At 37.0% G+C, this 15,527-nt stretch overlaps 1 protein-coding gene across 8 annotated transcripts in view; it reads right to left on the bottom strand.

Moving 5' to 3' along the window:
- The window catches only part of KDM6A (lysine demethylase 6A), a 208,130-nt gene that overhangs the window by 113,063 nt on the left and 79,540 nt on the right, over positions 1 to 15,527 (bottom strand). For all 8 annotated transcript variants that reach the window (XM_045471883.1, XM_045471885.1, XM_045471880.1 and 5 more), the window contains exon 4: positions 12,239 to 12,288. In XM_045471883.1, coding sequence (XP_045327839.1) covers positions 12,239 to 12,288 — 50 coding nt within the window. The remainder of the gene's footprint in view (positions 1 to 12,238; positions 12,289 to 15,527) is intronic.

The following is a 15,527-nucleotide window of genomic DNA, read 5'->3' as shown; positions in this document are numbered from 1 at the left end:
AAATACAAAACTATCTCAGCGGATGCAGAATAAACATTTGCATACAAAAGAAAAATGTTGACTTTTAAAATGAAATTTTTAAAAGTTGGCTTTCATTAGAGTTAAGAAGTTCCTTTCTATTCTCCTATCACCTCTTTCAATCAATGCTGTGCTGGCATCCGAGTTACCTCAACAGCAGGAAAAAAGATCAAAAAGAATTGGAAATGAAGAAACAAAATTATCATTAATTAAAAGGTAGGTTAATCTACACGAAAATCCAAGCTAACAAAGTTAAATCAGCCAAGTTAGTAAAAGTTAGTGTGAAATTGCTTGATAAATTTAACTTAACGCATAGAAGCCAACTGCAGTTCTATATATCAGCAGAGATTTTAAAAAATTAAAATGACGTTTATAATAGCAATAAAGCTGTAAGATATAAAATACACTTTATAATATGCACAAGAACTTTATAGAGAAATCATAAAATTTTATTGAGAAAGACAGTAGTCTCTTAACAAGGAGAGTTTCTTTCTTTGATGTACAAAATGTACAAAGTCAATGCAATTCCAATTAATCGTTGGAAGTCACTGTGTTTTACTGAATTTTATGACTCTTCCAGCCCTATAGAAACTGACTAGATATTGAACAAATACTGAGACAAATCGAAGACTCCAGATTGCTGTTGTAAACCCATTTACTATCCATCTGGCCCTTGCCTTCTTTTGCCCACTTTACGTCAACAATAACCCCAGGCTCTAAAACAGGAGTCCACAAATTACAGCCGGTCAAATTTTTTCTTTAAAGCCTAAGAACCAAAACTAATCTTTACGTATTATAATGGTTACACTGTCTCTTGGCCCACAAAGCCTAAACCATTTACCATTTCATCCTTTTAAGAAAGTGTTTGGGCCTCTGCTCTAGACCAACACGTGAAAGTTCCCTAAACACCTATCGTACACTTTCATGTGCTGGCTCAGTTCTCTGCCTCTCCGCATCTCTTAGCTGGAAAACTCCCACTAATCCTTCCCTCAAATTGCAACTTCTCTGTGGAGTCTTTCTCATCCCCACTCCCCACACCCTTTACTCAAAGACACATACTTCTGCCTCCCTCATGGCCCTCAGCAACGTTTTTGGCCACTTACCAAAAACGTATGTTTATCCATGTCTCAGCACCTCGAGAGCAGGAACTATATTATCCCTGTATTGCCAACAAAGCCCTTGTTAACGAAGGTAAAAGCCATTTAGTGATGGATGTAAATAACGCGATAGAACAAGTCCCTGGGGCACCTGGGTGGCTCAGTTGGTTGAGCATCCAACTTCGGCCCAGGTCATGATCTCAGAGTTCATGAGTTCGAGCCCCACATCAGGCTCTCTGCTGTCAGCTCAGAGCCTGCTTCAGATCCTCTGCCCCTCTCTCTCTGCCCCTCCCCCACTTGCACTTTCTCAAAAATAAATACAACATTTAAAAAAAGAAAAGAAAAGAAAGAAAAAGTCCCTGAAGAGTCAGAAGATGAGCACAGATTCTACTAGTTCCCTAGTTTCTGCAACTATTAATCAATGGTTCTTTTAGACAAGCATGCTACCATAATTCAAAAGCTTTTCTTTCTTTTTTTAAATTCAAGTGGGGAAAAAAAAGATGGAAAAAGAGTAGGTTTTATTAACTTTAAAAGTTCACAATTATAAATAAAAGTGTAACAGAATTGTTTAAAAAAGTATACTTAAGAGAAGTCATCAGGAACTTCTTCCCATTTTAACACGTGTCCTTACAGTCTTCTATTTGTAGACTCAAACACATAAGAGCAGTAACAGCACACACTTTTTTATTCCTACCTTTCTACCTCATAGTGTAAACCATAACAGCAATTTCTAAACTTTCCTGACTCAGGGGCACCTGGGTGGCTCAGTCAGTTAAGCGTCCGACTCTTGATTTTGGCTCACGTCATGATCTCCCGGTTCATGAGATCGAGCCCCGCATCCAGCTCTGCACTGACAGCCTGCTAACTGCTTGGGATTGTTTGTCTGTCTGTCTGTCTGTCTCTCTCTCGCTCTCTCCCCCTCTCTCTGCTCCTCCCCCACTAGCGCTTGCTGCTCTCTAAACAAACAAACAAACAAACAAACAAACATTAAAGGAAAAAAATAGTAAACTTTCCTGACTCACAAAAGAGCTAAGGTTTTGCTGCTGTTGCTAAAGGGGATCAGGACATGGTACTATGAAGTATGCCATTTTGGCGTAAGAATAATTTTGAGCTGAAAGCATTCGAGTTCCTTGAATCCCTCATGTTTTTGCAAAAGCAGAGCCTCCTGAAAGAATCCAAGGGTCATAAACTCCCTCCCATTGAGCAACTCTAATGGACTTTGTCACAAGACTATCATTATCTCCCATCTATTCTCCTAAGGGCTCATTTATCTTCTCAAAAGTTGTTTTCTTTAAGTGTCCTTCCCCGCCCCCCCCCCCCCATCACCTACTCAGTTGGCGTATAGCTCCAAATTCTAACCAGCCTTGGAATTACTCATCACTGAGTTCTCCCACAGGTATATGCACTGCATGTATAAACAATTTTCCCCCCTCCTGGTTATCTCTGGTTATCTGTTTTAAGTAATTCACAGGCCCTCACCACGAACTTAAGTAGTCAGAGCAAAGTTTTTCCTCCCTATATTGTGTTTTAAATTATTATGCTATTTCTACATGGTATATAGAGTTGCTGAGTAAGTAAGCTTTTGTTTATTATTAGCTAGCACTAGAAAGCTACTTATTATAATCACTAATAGTCAAGATATAATGGCATGATATAGTAGCCATGAGAGGACTGGCAAATTTTCACCATTTCAAAAATGACTCCTTTGTACCGAACTAGGTAAGAACAAGTACGATTTCTCAAGAAATAAAATTTTTAATTCCATAATAAACATTACTGAGTTTTGGAATGTTAACCAAAAATTAAGATTTAATTACTGATTACAGATCAACTGTCCAACCAGAATTCCAAAAGGCTCTAACAAAAACTAAAGTTTATCATAAATCAACCACCAAAACTTTTTGGGTAGGAAAACCCAGACTTGAACTGACACAAGTCTTTACTTACCACTTAATATAACCAATCACACGATCACTGCAGAGATGTAAATATGTTGTTGCCACAGGGGATAGTGTGTAATATAGTAAGATCATTATTATCTTTCTGAAATCCAAAAAAAAAAATCCTCCCAACTCTACACAATTCTGGATTCAAGAATTTCAGATGAATAACTGAGACCCTGCAGAATGGGGAATCGTTTTATTTTTCTAAGATCTAATTGTAGAGGACAGGCTTGAAGAGATGTGGTTTGAAGAAATAAGTACAACTAAAACTCAGGTGATAATTATCTCAGTCATATTTCTTTTAAAAATCAATCACATACTTACATTCTTCAATTTACAATACATTGTGGGTATAAATCACACAAAATCAGACAAAATAATATAAAAATAAAAAGTTAAATCTAAACAGTGATTTTCACTGCCGTGAATGTCAATTCGGATCACCACCAGCCACTAAGTATGTTCACTGGGTAAATACTCACTGGATCACAAATAATACTGTTATACTGCTTATCGATACGTAGAAAATAGAAATTAAAGTAAGTGGCATTCATGTCTTTAATTGACAAAAGCTGGCACAAGTTCTTTATCCTGAGAGAACCAAAGATATCTGTCTACTCCCACGCTTAACCTGGAGAGCTGAGAACCTAACCTACCCCTGACTGTCAATGTTAACACGACTTTGCTAGTCCTCCATTTTCATTAATTAGCCTTACTTCACTTTTCCATGTGTCCTGCCCAGGCACATCGTTTGTCCATTATTACAGGAGCCACCAACTCTTCGTGAAAAGCATCAACAACAGTTTGTGGCCCAAGATTCTCTGAATCCCTTAACTCAAACTCCTTGCCTAGCCATAACGGCCATATCCAGACCATTGCATATGTGGAGATTCTTACCCAATCAAGCTCCCAAACTGAAGAACTGCCTTAAAGTTTCACTTCTCAATCAAGTCTGACCTCACTTTCCTCCCTGTGATAACAACAAAGCTTTGCAGAAGTGGTGTTCTTCTTTACCCTGATAAGCAATAAACTTGGGTTTGTGTTCTTCGTATTTGGGGAGTCAGTTGACCCTCGGGAGGATCTCAAATTGCTTGTTAAGAACTCTACAATAAGACACTACCAATGATAAATGATTCTGATGGCTAATTAGTATTCCATGTATTGGGCATTCGGTAATTATGTTCTCTTATTATCACAAATATCTACAGTAAGTTGGTAAATAATAAATTCTATATTAAGCTTTCCTTATTATAGGTAAGATTAGAGGGAGTTCCACTTCTGGCAATGGTAGACTAATCCGTTTTGTACTTAATTTCTCTCTTCTATCTGAATAATTATAGCTAGAAAAGCTAGACAAAATATTGTTTTACATCTGTTTTCAAGCATCAGACAACTACCAGGCATCAGGAACTTGCAAAGTTATAATCAGCAACAGCCAAAATTCATTAAAAACCAAGTGTCTTTCAACAACAAAATGAGTAAGTTGTGGCATATTCATGTAAAGAAATATACCACAATGAAAACAAACTACTGCAATATACAACTACAGGGGTGACTCTACCATATACGGTACTGAGTGAAAGAAGACAGACTTAAAAAATACGCTGCACGATTACATTTTTATTAAGTTCAAAAGCAAGCAAAGTGGTATCCATACATATCACACTACTGCTTCCAATGAAGGCTAAGTAAGATGATACTGGAGAAGACCCTCCTAGAGGTAATAACTATACATAACTACAGTTTTATAAAAACTATAAACTCTAGTTGAATGTACAATACATAAAATAAAGCAGCTAACAAATGCACTCAAAAGTAAACAGAAACAGGCAGATTCTGGTGGAAAGATATGGCTGTCTGAATAGTGGCCCCCAAAACGTCAATATCCTAACTGAGAAATTTACCTTACAAGGCAAAAGATAGTTCACAGTTGTGATAAAATGAAGGATCATCAGATGGGAAGATTATCCTGCATTATCCAGGTTAGACACAAGGGTCCTTAATAAGAGGGGACAAGAAAGTTAAAGGCCAAGGAAGGCAACGTGGGGTCAAAATGCAATAAGATACAGGGTTATGAGCCAGAAGAATGTGGGCAAACTTCAGAAGCTGGAAAAAAAGGCAAGCAAACAGACGCTACAATAGAGCCTTCAGAAGGAACCAGCCCTACGGATAACTTGACTTATCATTTGGGACTCTGACTTTCAAACTGTAAGATAATTAAATTTGTGTTTTTAGCCACTATATTTGTGGTAATTTGTTAAAGCAGCCATAGGAAACCAATACAGAAGGCCATGCTCAGAGGATGGAAAGTTGTAAGGACTGAGCTCGATTTTCCTGGCTACTAACTTGGTGCCAGGCATAGCACACAGGAGTGGGTCACTAGTAGAGAAAGCAGTCTTTCTAATATAGACAACCAGAAGACTGGAACCAGGAGAAATCACAACCCACTAAATTAAAACAAATTCCAGAAAACAAAGAGCCACAGAAGAGAATTCTAAATTCTATCAACATGTCTGACTGACTTCTGCATGCAAGTTACAGACTTAACACAGCTAAAGACAAAAGATCTAAATTGATACTTAAGTTGTACTCCAAGGAAGTGAGTTTGCAGTTCAAGTCCAATACAGATAACTGCCTGATAAAAGACAAAAATCAAACACACGTACACACTCACTAGAAGAAAATAATAGAACTAAGAGTTAGCATAATTTTCATAATGACCAGTCCCCCACACAAAATTACACACCATATAAAGATCCAGGAAAACAGAACACATTCTCAGGAAAGAAGAAAATCAACTGAAACCAAACCCAAAATGATAAAGATACTAGAAAATAGCAGACAAGAACTTTACAGTGGCTATTCTAATTATCATCAACAAAATACGCTCATAATAAATAGACAGGAAATCTCAACAGAGAAAGAGAAATAATAAAGAACCCAATGAAGAATCTATAACTGTTAAATAGAATATCTGAAATAAAATTCAATGGACTGAGTTAATAAATAACAACAAAGGAAAGAAAAAATAAACTTTGAAACAGAAAAATTATCCAATGTGAAGACCACAGAGAAAAAGAAAAAATAAGAGCCCCTCAGGGACATTTACATAAAGACAAATTATCTAACCTGCATGGAATTAGGTTCCCGGAAGAAAAGAGAATGAACAAAAAAATTATTTGAAGAAATAATGACAAAACTTTCCCCTATTTAATGCAAATTCAAAATGCTCCAACAGGATAAATATGAAGACAACCATGAAGAGGTAGATCATGATCAGGCCAAAGAGAAAAAGCAAATCATGAAAGAAGCAAACAAATGGTGTACAGGGACAGTGGTTCAATTAAGAGCTAATTTCTCATCAGGAAATATGGAGGCAAGAAGTCAGAACTTCACTTTAAAAAAAAAAAAAAAAAAAAGGCAAGCCAACCCATAATTCCATACCCAGCAAAAATGACCTTCAAAAATGAAGTCGGAAAAAAAAAAAATATATATATATATATATATGGTAATGAAGAGTATCAGAAATGATAACCATATGGGTAAATACAAGCAATTACTACTGCACTGTAATATATGGACCTGTTCAAAGCAAAAGAACATCATCTTGTGGAGTTAATAAACTTAATACATATTGTAACAACTGTCACATAAAGGCCATGGCTGGGTAAGACGTGAACCTATATAACTGCACACTTTCTACATTTTATGTGAACTGATACAACATTAACGGACACTTGACTGGTAAAAATTAACGATATATACTATAATCCCTAGAACCACCAGTGAACAAATAATGGAAAGAACAGCTGGAACAGATAACAGGAAAAGCAAAGTGAAATTGTAAAAAAAGATTGAAGTATAAAAAAGGGGTAAGGGAAGTAAGCAGGAAGGAACATAAGACCAAGAAACTGAGTGGACAAACATAAAAGGAAAAATCAAGTTTAAAGATGCAAACCCAATCATATAAATGAGTGCATTACTGTGAATGGTTAAACAGTACAAGTAAAAAACCAACTTTCAGATTGGGTAAAAAAGCAAGACACATTTATAAATTGTCTACGAAAGAAGAATTGTAAAAATAAAGACACCAATAGGTTGGAAGGAAAAGGATCTCACATAAATTACAAGCCTAAGGACAGGATGGCTGTATTAAAATCAGATGACACATGTCAAGACAAAAGGAATAACCAGAGGTAAAAAAAATATTCTATAATGATAAAAGAGTCAATTCATCAGATAAAAATAGCAATCATAAATGTGTGCATACTAGTAAGAACACTTCAAAATGTATTTTTTTAAGTGCAAAATTAAACGACAATTCCAAAATCATAAGAGAACTCTCAGCACACGACAAAGACAAAAATCAAAGATAGAAATCTGAAAAACACTATCGACTGCCTTTACCTGTTGTTTTTAGCACGGTACAACCAAAAATGCAAATCATGTGGCTGTTTTCAAGTGTTGAACCAATAAAATAGTCTCAACATATTTCAAAAGAATGAAATCATACGAAGTATTGTTGTATAAGTAAAACGGACTTAGAAATCATTAACAACAAGATATCTAAAATAACCCAAATATTTTGAAATTATACAATTTATATCCGAATAACCCATGGGTCAGAAGAAAGCACAAGTAGAAGACATTTTCAAATAAAATGGTAACAAAAATACAAAATATAAAAATTTGTGGGATATAATTAAAGCACTGCTAAGAGAACTATATAACTTTAAATACTTATATTAGGGGAAAAAAGATAGACAATCAATCATCTAAGCTTCCACCTGAAGAAATAATGAGAGGAGCGTCTGGGTAGGACTCAGTGGGTTAAACGTTCCACTCTTGATTAGGCTCAGGTAGTAATCTCACAGCCCTGTGTGGGGCTCCGTGCTGGGCATGGAGCCTGCTTAAGATTCTCCCTCCCTCTCCCTTTGGCCCGCCCCTGCTCAAGGGGGTATGCACAGGAACTCTCTCCAAAAGAAAAAAGAAATAATAAGAAAATTAAGCACAGAGTGAGCAGAACAAATACAAAAGACAATCAGGAATCAATGAAATAGAGAATCGATGAAATATGAAACAGGAAAACAATACTAAAAAAAGAAAAACCTATGGAACAAAGTTTTTTTTTTTTTTTTTTTACAAAGATCAATAAAACTGATAAGCCTCTAGCCAGGCTGATCAAGAAAAAAATATATATCAGAACAAAAGAGGGCATACTTCATACCGATTCTACAGTTATTAAAAGGAAAGAGAGTTGTAAGACAGTAAATCTAAAATTATCGTTGGGGAACGCCATTGAAAAGAACACTTGTACAGCATACAGACTAAACCCAGTTAAGGCCTCTTTATAAACTTTTAAGATTTGGCAGGTGGGTGCAGGGAACTATTCATCTCACAGCAGCCCAAGACAAGCCTCATACATAAGTTCCTTTGCTTATTAAAAGTGCCACCTACCAACCTGGCGTGGGCCTGCCCCTTTCTTGGCTGGTCTCTCCCTGCCTTCTGAGTACAGGAACCAGTTTCAGAGTTGCTCTTCAAAAGGCACAATTAAGAAAACAAAAGGGCAAGACAAAGACTGTGAGAAAGTATTTCCAATACCGGGATCTGACAAAGGGCTTTCCTCCAGAATACATAAATAGCCCATCCAACTCAAGACAAAAAAAGAAGTTAAAAATGAGCAAAAGGTGTAAGCAGGTAAATTAACAAAGGAAAAGGCCAAAAGCACACACAAGATGCTCAACATCACTATCATCAGGAAAATGCACATAAAACCAAGATGAAAAACCTACTAGAATGGCTAAAGTCAAGTTACTAGTTGGAATGTAAAATGGTACAGCCACTTTGGAAACCAGTCTGGCAGTTAAACGTACAACTGCAATGTGACCCAGGATTTCCAAATCCTACGTACATATCCCAAGAAAAATGAAAACCTATGGTCACATGAAGACCAATAATGTTCACAGCATTTCATTTATACGTACCTAAAGAAATATAAAGCTGGACACAACACAATATCTATCAACTGATAAGCGGAATAACTATGGCATAATCATTCTATGAAATACTACTTAAAGCTTAAAAAGAAGACAATATTAACACTCACAACAACATGGATGAGTCTCAAAATTAGCATGCTAAGTGAAAGACATGAAAAGCAAAAAAATACTTGGATCCAGCTGTGGGCATTCTAGGAAAGGCAAAATTAGAGAGATAGAAAGCAAATAATTAACTGGGACCGGGGGTCAAGAATGGGCCTCAACTGTAAAGGGGCACAAGGGAACACTGAGCGACAGAAGTGTTCTATATCTTAATTGTAGTAATGGTTACACAACCTCATATATACTGCCAAAACACAGCAAGCTTGTACACTTAAAATAAATAATGTAAATTATAATTCAAAAAAGCCAGAGAAAAAAATCATCAGATATTTGTGTGGACCTAAACAATTTAGTTTATTTAGAAAAACAACCAAGAAAGGACAGCCAAGAAAATCCTAAAAACAAGAACAATGGGGAAAGGGTACCAGAGTGCTACTATATATTAAAATATATTAGGGGCACCTGCGTGGCTCAGTCAGCTGGGTGTCCGACGTCGGCTCAGGTCATGATCTCACATGGTTCGTGAGTTCGAGCCCCACGTCAGGCTCTGTGCTGACAGCTCAGAGCCTGGAGCCTGTTTCGGATTCTGTGCCTCCCTCTCCCTTTCTCTGCCCCTCCCTGGCTCACACTGTCTGTCAAAAATTAATAAACATTAAAAAAATAATAAAAAAAGAATATACATAAATAGCTAATATGTTCATAAAAAGATGCTAAACATCATTGGCCATTTGAAAAATGGAAATAAACAGTATAACAAGATGCTACTTCACACCCACGTGAATGGCTGGTTACACTCAAAAACTGAACAATTGTAAGCACTGACAAGATGTGGACAAACTGAAACCCTTTACATTACAAGAATGTAAAACGTTATAGCCACTCTGGGAAAACAGTTTCTTAAAATGTTAAATACAGATTTACTCTACAGCTCAGCAATTGCACTCCTGGCTATCTACCCTAGAGGACTGAAAATATCCGTCCACACAAAACATGTACAACACAAATGTTCAAAGCGGCATTAGTCACAATAGCCAAAAAGTGACAACTAAAATGCTCATCAACTAATGAATGAATAAAATGTGGTATAGCCATACAATGGGATATTACTAATAACTAAAGAAATAAAGTATTAATAAATGCTACAAATGGATCAACCTTGAAAACGTATGCTTAGTGAAAGAAGCCAGTCACAAAAAAATATGTAAGATATGATCCCATATATACCAAACATCCAGAAATACAAATACATAGAGACAAAAAGTAGATTAGTGCTTGCCAGGGGTTGGGCCTGAGGTTTCATTATGGGGGAGATGAACATGTCCTAAAATAAGACTGTGGTTACGGTTGTACAACTCTAAAAATTTACTAAAAGTCACTGAATTGCATGGTTAAAACAGTTGAATTTTATGCTATGTAAAAACTGCATTTCAGTGAGCTTTAAAAAATAAAGATAATGGGAATGCAAGCTGGTGCAGCCACTCTGGAAAACAGTATGGAGGTTCCTCAAAAAACTAAAAATAGAACTACCCTACGACCCAGCAGTTGCACTACTAGGCATTCATCCACAGGATACAGGTGTGCTGTTTCGAAGGGACACGTGCACCCGCATGTTTATAGCAGCACGATCAACAATAGCCAAAGTATGGAAAGAGCCCAAATGTCCAACAATGGATGAATGGATAAAGATGTGATGTGTGTGTGTGTGTGTGTGTGTGTGACACACACACACACACACACACACATACACAATGGAGTATTACTCAGCAATCAAAAAGAATGAAATCTTGCCATTTGCAACTATGTGGATGGAACTGGAGGGTATTATGCTAAGTGAAATTAGAAAAAGACACAAATCACAGGACTTCACTCATATGAGGACTTTAAGAGACAAAACAGATGAACATAAGGAAAGAAACAAAAATAATATAAAAACAGGGAGGGGGAAAAAACAGAAGAGACTCATAAATATGGAGAACAAACTGAGGGTTACTGGAGGGGTTGTGGGAGGGGGGATGGGCTAAATGGGTAAGGGGCACTAAGGAATCTATTCCTGAAATCATTGTTGCACTATATGCTAACTAATTTGGATGTCAATTTTAAAAAATAATAAATTAAAAAAAAAAAGAAATAGTAAAAAATAATAATAATAATAATGATAAAAAAACATAAGACTGGAGAAAGTATTCTCAATACATTTTTTAAATTACCAAAATATACTGTCAAAACTTCTACAAATCAAAAAGAAAGATAAACTAGGTGATGGAAAAATAAAATATATCTTAAAAACCCAAAATGGCAATTTAAAGAAACCCCACTCGTCAATAAATTTATGCTTAAAAATAAACATGATGTGAAGATTAACCTGCCCCGGTAACTTTATGAAGTACTTAAACTAAGAAAATGGATGACTCACTATTATGCACAGTTCTTCATTTAGGTGAGACTTTTAAACAACGGTTAGGTTTGGGGAGCCTGGGTGGCTCAGCGGTTCAGTCAGCCCTGCATTGGGCTCTCTGCTGTCAGCACAGAACCCGCTTCAGATCCTCTGTCCCCCTCTCTCTTTCTCTCTCTGACCCTCCCCTGCTCGCTCGCTCTCTCTCTCAAAACTAAATAAACATTTAAAAAAAAAAATAAATAAAGGCTCAACTGTCCTCTGAGCTCCAATCATAGACAAACTGTACTAAAAAGGATTACAATTTTCCCATTATGCCTCGCCTTTTCAGTCTCATACACCCATCTTCAGCAGTCTTTTATTCCCAGGTACCAACTTAAGACAAAAAACACAAAGAATCATTTTGTTGCCGTTGGTTATACTTGCTTTTAAATTCCTGCACTTAAGATCATCTTTGGCCAATAAACTGTGTCAGAGCAATCTATCTCTTAATAAAATATAAAGTGGTTCACACAAAATAGTACAAAGAACATTCATATTTTTTCTTTCCAATCCCTTTTCCTTAGAAGTAGTATTTTTAAGTAATTAACAAAACAAAGAAAAAAAGAACACAGTTTATTTTGAGCATAATCAGTAGTAATCAGCCCAAAAAATAAATAGGAAACAGACATGCAAATGTTCACTAACCTTCCAGTAGTCAGATTGTAAACTGTAGTACCTCTGGTATGCAGATAATGCTGAAAAAGGGAAAATAAGTATGAGTCGCAATTATGTCCCATTTCAAAATCAACAATACATGTTTTTAGAAACATTATAACAAGCCTCCCACCATACCCACCACCTCCCAACAGACAGTGATATTTAAGAGCAAACAATTTAGAAATCTGGGGCCTCCCCCTCCTCATAGTCAGACATAGTAACAAATGTCAAATATATAGGAGTTCATGAATGTAAAACTGCACTCACATCTCAAACCTAAGCTTGAACAGAATCTAGGCTTCCTCTTGAATCAACATGACCTTCCTCACAGACCAAATCTGATAAAAGGATTAAGATTTTCTGAGTCTACTCCAGAATACGATGGGTTATTTCCCACAAGGGACCTCACTTCTAAGAATGAGCAAGAGCTCAACCACCTCCAAGAGCAAAGGGAGTATTTCTTTTGCGATGCTTTTTTTCACAAAAAAATCCATCCCACAATTACCTTGCTCCAACTCAATTCTAAAACAGGACATCACACAACCCTAAATCCCCAAGGCATAAAAGGCTTTGGGAGAAACTACAGTTCCTGTGGATCTAAAAACTCAGTGAGGGGGCACCTGGGTGGCTCAGTCAGTTAAGCATCCAACTTCGGCTCAGGTCACTCAGGTCACAATCTCACGGTTCATGGGTTCGAGCCCCAAGTCGGGCTCTGTGCTGACAGCTCAGAGCCTGGAGCCTGCTTCGGATTCTGTGTCTCCCTCTCTCTCTGCCCCTCCCCCGCTTGCTCGCGAGCGCGCTCTCTCTCTCTCTCTCTCTCAGAAATAAACATTAAAAAAATTTTTTTAACTCAGAGAGGGGGTTTTAAAAAAAGTAAAATAAAAATTATATACACACATTAGAACTGGCAGTGAGAGCCCTTTTTAAAAATTGATGAGCGAGGCGCCTGAGTGGCTCAGTTGGTTGAGCATCTGATTTCGGCTCAGGTCATGATCTCACGGTTCGTGAGTTCGAGCCCCGCATCGGGCTCTGTGCTGACAGCTCGGAGCCTGGAGCCTGCTTCGGATTCTGTGTCCCCCTTGCTCCGCCCCACCCCTGCTTGTGCTGTGTCTCTGTCTTTCAAAAATGAATAAACATAAAAAAATTTTTTTAATTGATGAGCAACAAGTCATGGAGGGTGTGATGTACAGCATGGTTGACTACAGTTAATAACACTGTGCCACAAATTTCAAAGTTGATGGGTAAATCTTAAAAGTTCTTATCACAAGAAAAAAAATTTTTTAATGTTCATTTATTTTGAGAGAGAACATGCAGAGGAGGTGAGGAGGGCAGAGGGGAGGGGGACGGGAAGAGGGGGAGGGAGGGGGGAGGGAGAGACAGGGAGGGAGAGAAGGGGAGGGGGAGAGGGAAGGAGGGAGGGAGAATTGCAAGCAGGCTCCACTCCATCAGCACAGCACCCAACATGGGGACTTGAGCTCATGAACCGTGAGATCACGACCAGAGCCAAAACCAAGAGTTGGACGCTTAACCGACTGAGCCACCCAGGCACCCCAAGAAAAAAACATTTATGTACAGTAATGGATGTTAACTACTTATTGTGATTTTGCAATGTATATATTGAACCATTATGCTGTACAGCATCTGAAACTAATGGTAGACATCAAGTATACCTCAATTAAAAAAAGACTTGGATTTTTCAAATAAGATTTAACAAATGCAATAAAATTTTACAATGATAAAAATGGAGGGAAATGGAAATTAACATTTTCTAGAATTATATGTATGATGCTTCCATACTGTTTATCAGTAAACAGCCAAAATATATATGAATACAATCCAGAGAACTTTCTAAGCAAGTTCGAATTAGAGAAGCATTACCCAAAAACATCATTACATATCTGAATAAGTAACTTAAATAATGTTCATCTTTTGGCATAAAGATGATGCCAACCAACCTATCCTTGGAAGCACATCCAGTTTTGGTGAAAAGCTGATTGCAAATCATCCTGCATTTTCTAGTTGTTCACACATGATTTGTGCTAGTTCATAAAGGTCATTGATTAATGGTCTTCTAAAAAGAAAAGTAAACCAACTTATTTATCAAACTAGCTGGAAGAGAATAGTCAAACAAGGTTCATGTCCAGAAATCATCACTGATTTATAAAAGACAGTCATGGGAAAGGTATTCTCCCTCTACTGCTGGATGCGAACAAGGAAGCATATATATCACCAAATGCCACCACAAAGGGAACTATGTTTAGTATGAAGCCCATAGAAGAGAAACAAGTGGAAAGTAGCTGGATACTTCTAGACCTCAAACTAGGCCTAGTACACAACTCACCTATGAACTTCTAATTATGGGAGGCGATTAATGTGCTTATTATTTATGCTAGAATCAGGTCTTTGCTTTTGAGCCTAAAAACATCCTAACCAACAGAAGTCCAACTCTCTAGCAATTTTGTCCGGTCACCATGTCAAATCTGGACTGCCCTTTTAATGATGCTATAGAATCCCAACAACTTTGGAAGGTTGTATTTCCAATAACCTAATAATATATGTTATGTGACTTCGTAAAATTCACATTTTAGAATTAGAGGAGCCCTTAAAGAGATAATATGGTACTTCCAAAGTAACTGAAACTGAAGCCTATGTGACTATCAGTTGGGAGAAACATGGCATCTGTACTACAATATGATTAACCAAGAAATAAATATAAACCCTCAAATTCAAAGTCAACAAACTGCCAGCATAAATCTGTAAATCACACATTTCCTTCCATGAGCATTTGTTACCTTTCCACTCATTTACACATTTCTCAACAATTCTTACTTTACCCCATTAGACCTAGCATTCTATTCTAAGAAAAGATCTTAACATATTTTATGATTCCTGATCCAAATAAATCATTCAAACTCTAAAGACTATAAAAGTGCCCATCACCAGAGTCTCTCTAGTGAAATCCTTTTATTCAAAGCAAAGCCATCATTTCAAATCTCTAAGTCAGTTACTCTATCCACGAAAAAGAATTGCTAGTCCACTACAACTACATTTTTCTAAAGTCCTTAATAGAGAAGAAGGGGAATCATTTGTTTGGACATCCTTATGCTTAAACCTTTTCACAATGACTGTAGCATATATCTTACTAGGCTCTTACTTCCCTAAATCATCTCATCTTCACTTTGTGATCCCTGAGTTCTCCACCATTTCAAGAAGTCCTTCTTCACCCCACTAGGCAATCTTTTTAACATTACTTCAGGCAAAACTTTTGTTTGCTTTT

This window comes from Leopardus geoffroyi, chromosome X (assembly GCF_018350155.1).
Source record: "Leopardus geoffroyi isolate Oge1 chromosome X, O.geoffroyi_Oge1_pat1.0, whole genome shotgun sequence".
Lineage (NCBI taxonomy): Eukaryota > Metazoa > Chordata > Mammalia > Carnivora > Felidae > Leopardus > Leopardus geoffroyi.
The sequence above is the reverse complement of the archived record's forward strand: the minus strand, read 5'-3'. Positions and strand labels throughout refer to the sequence as shown.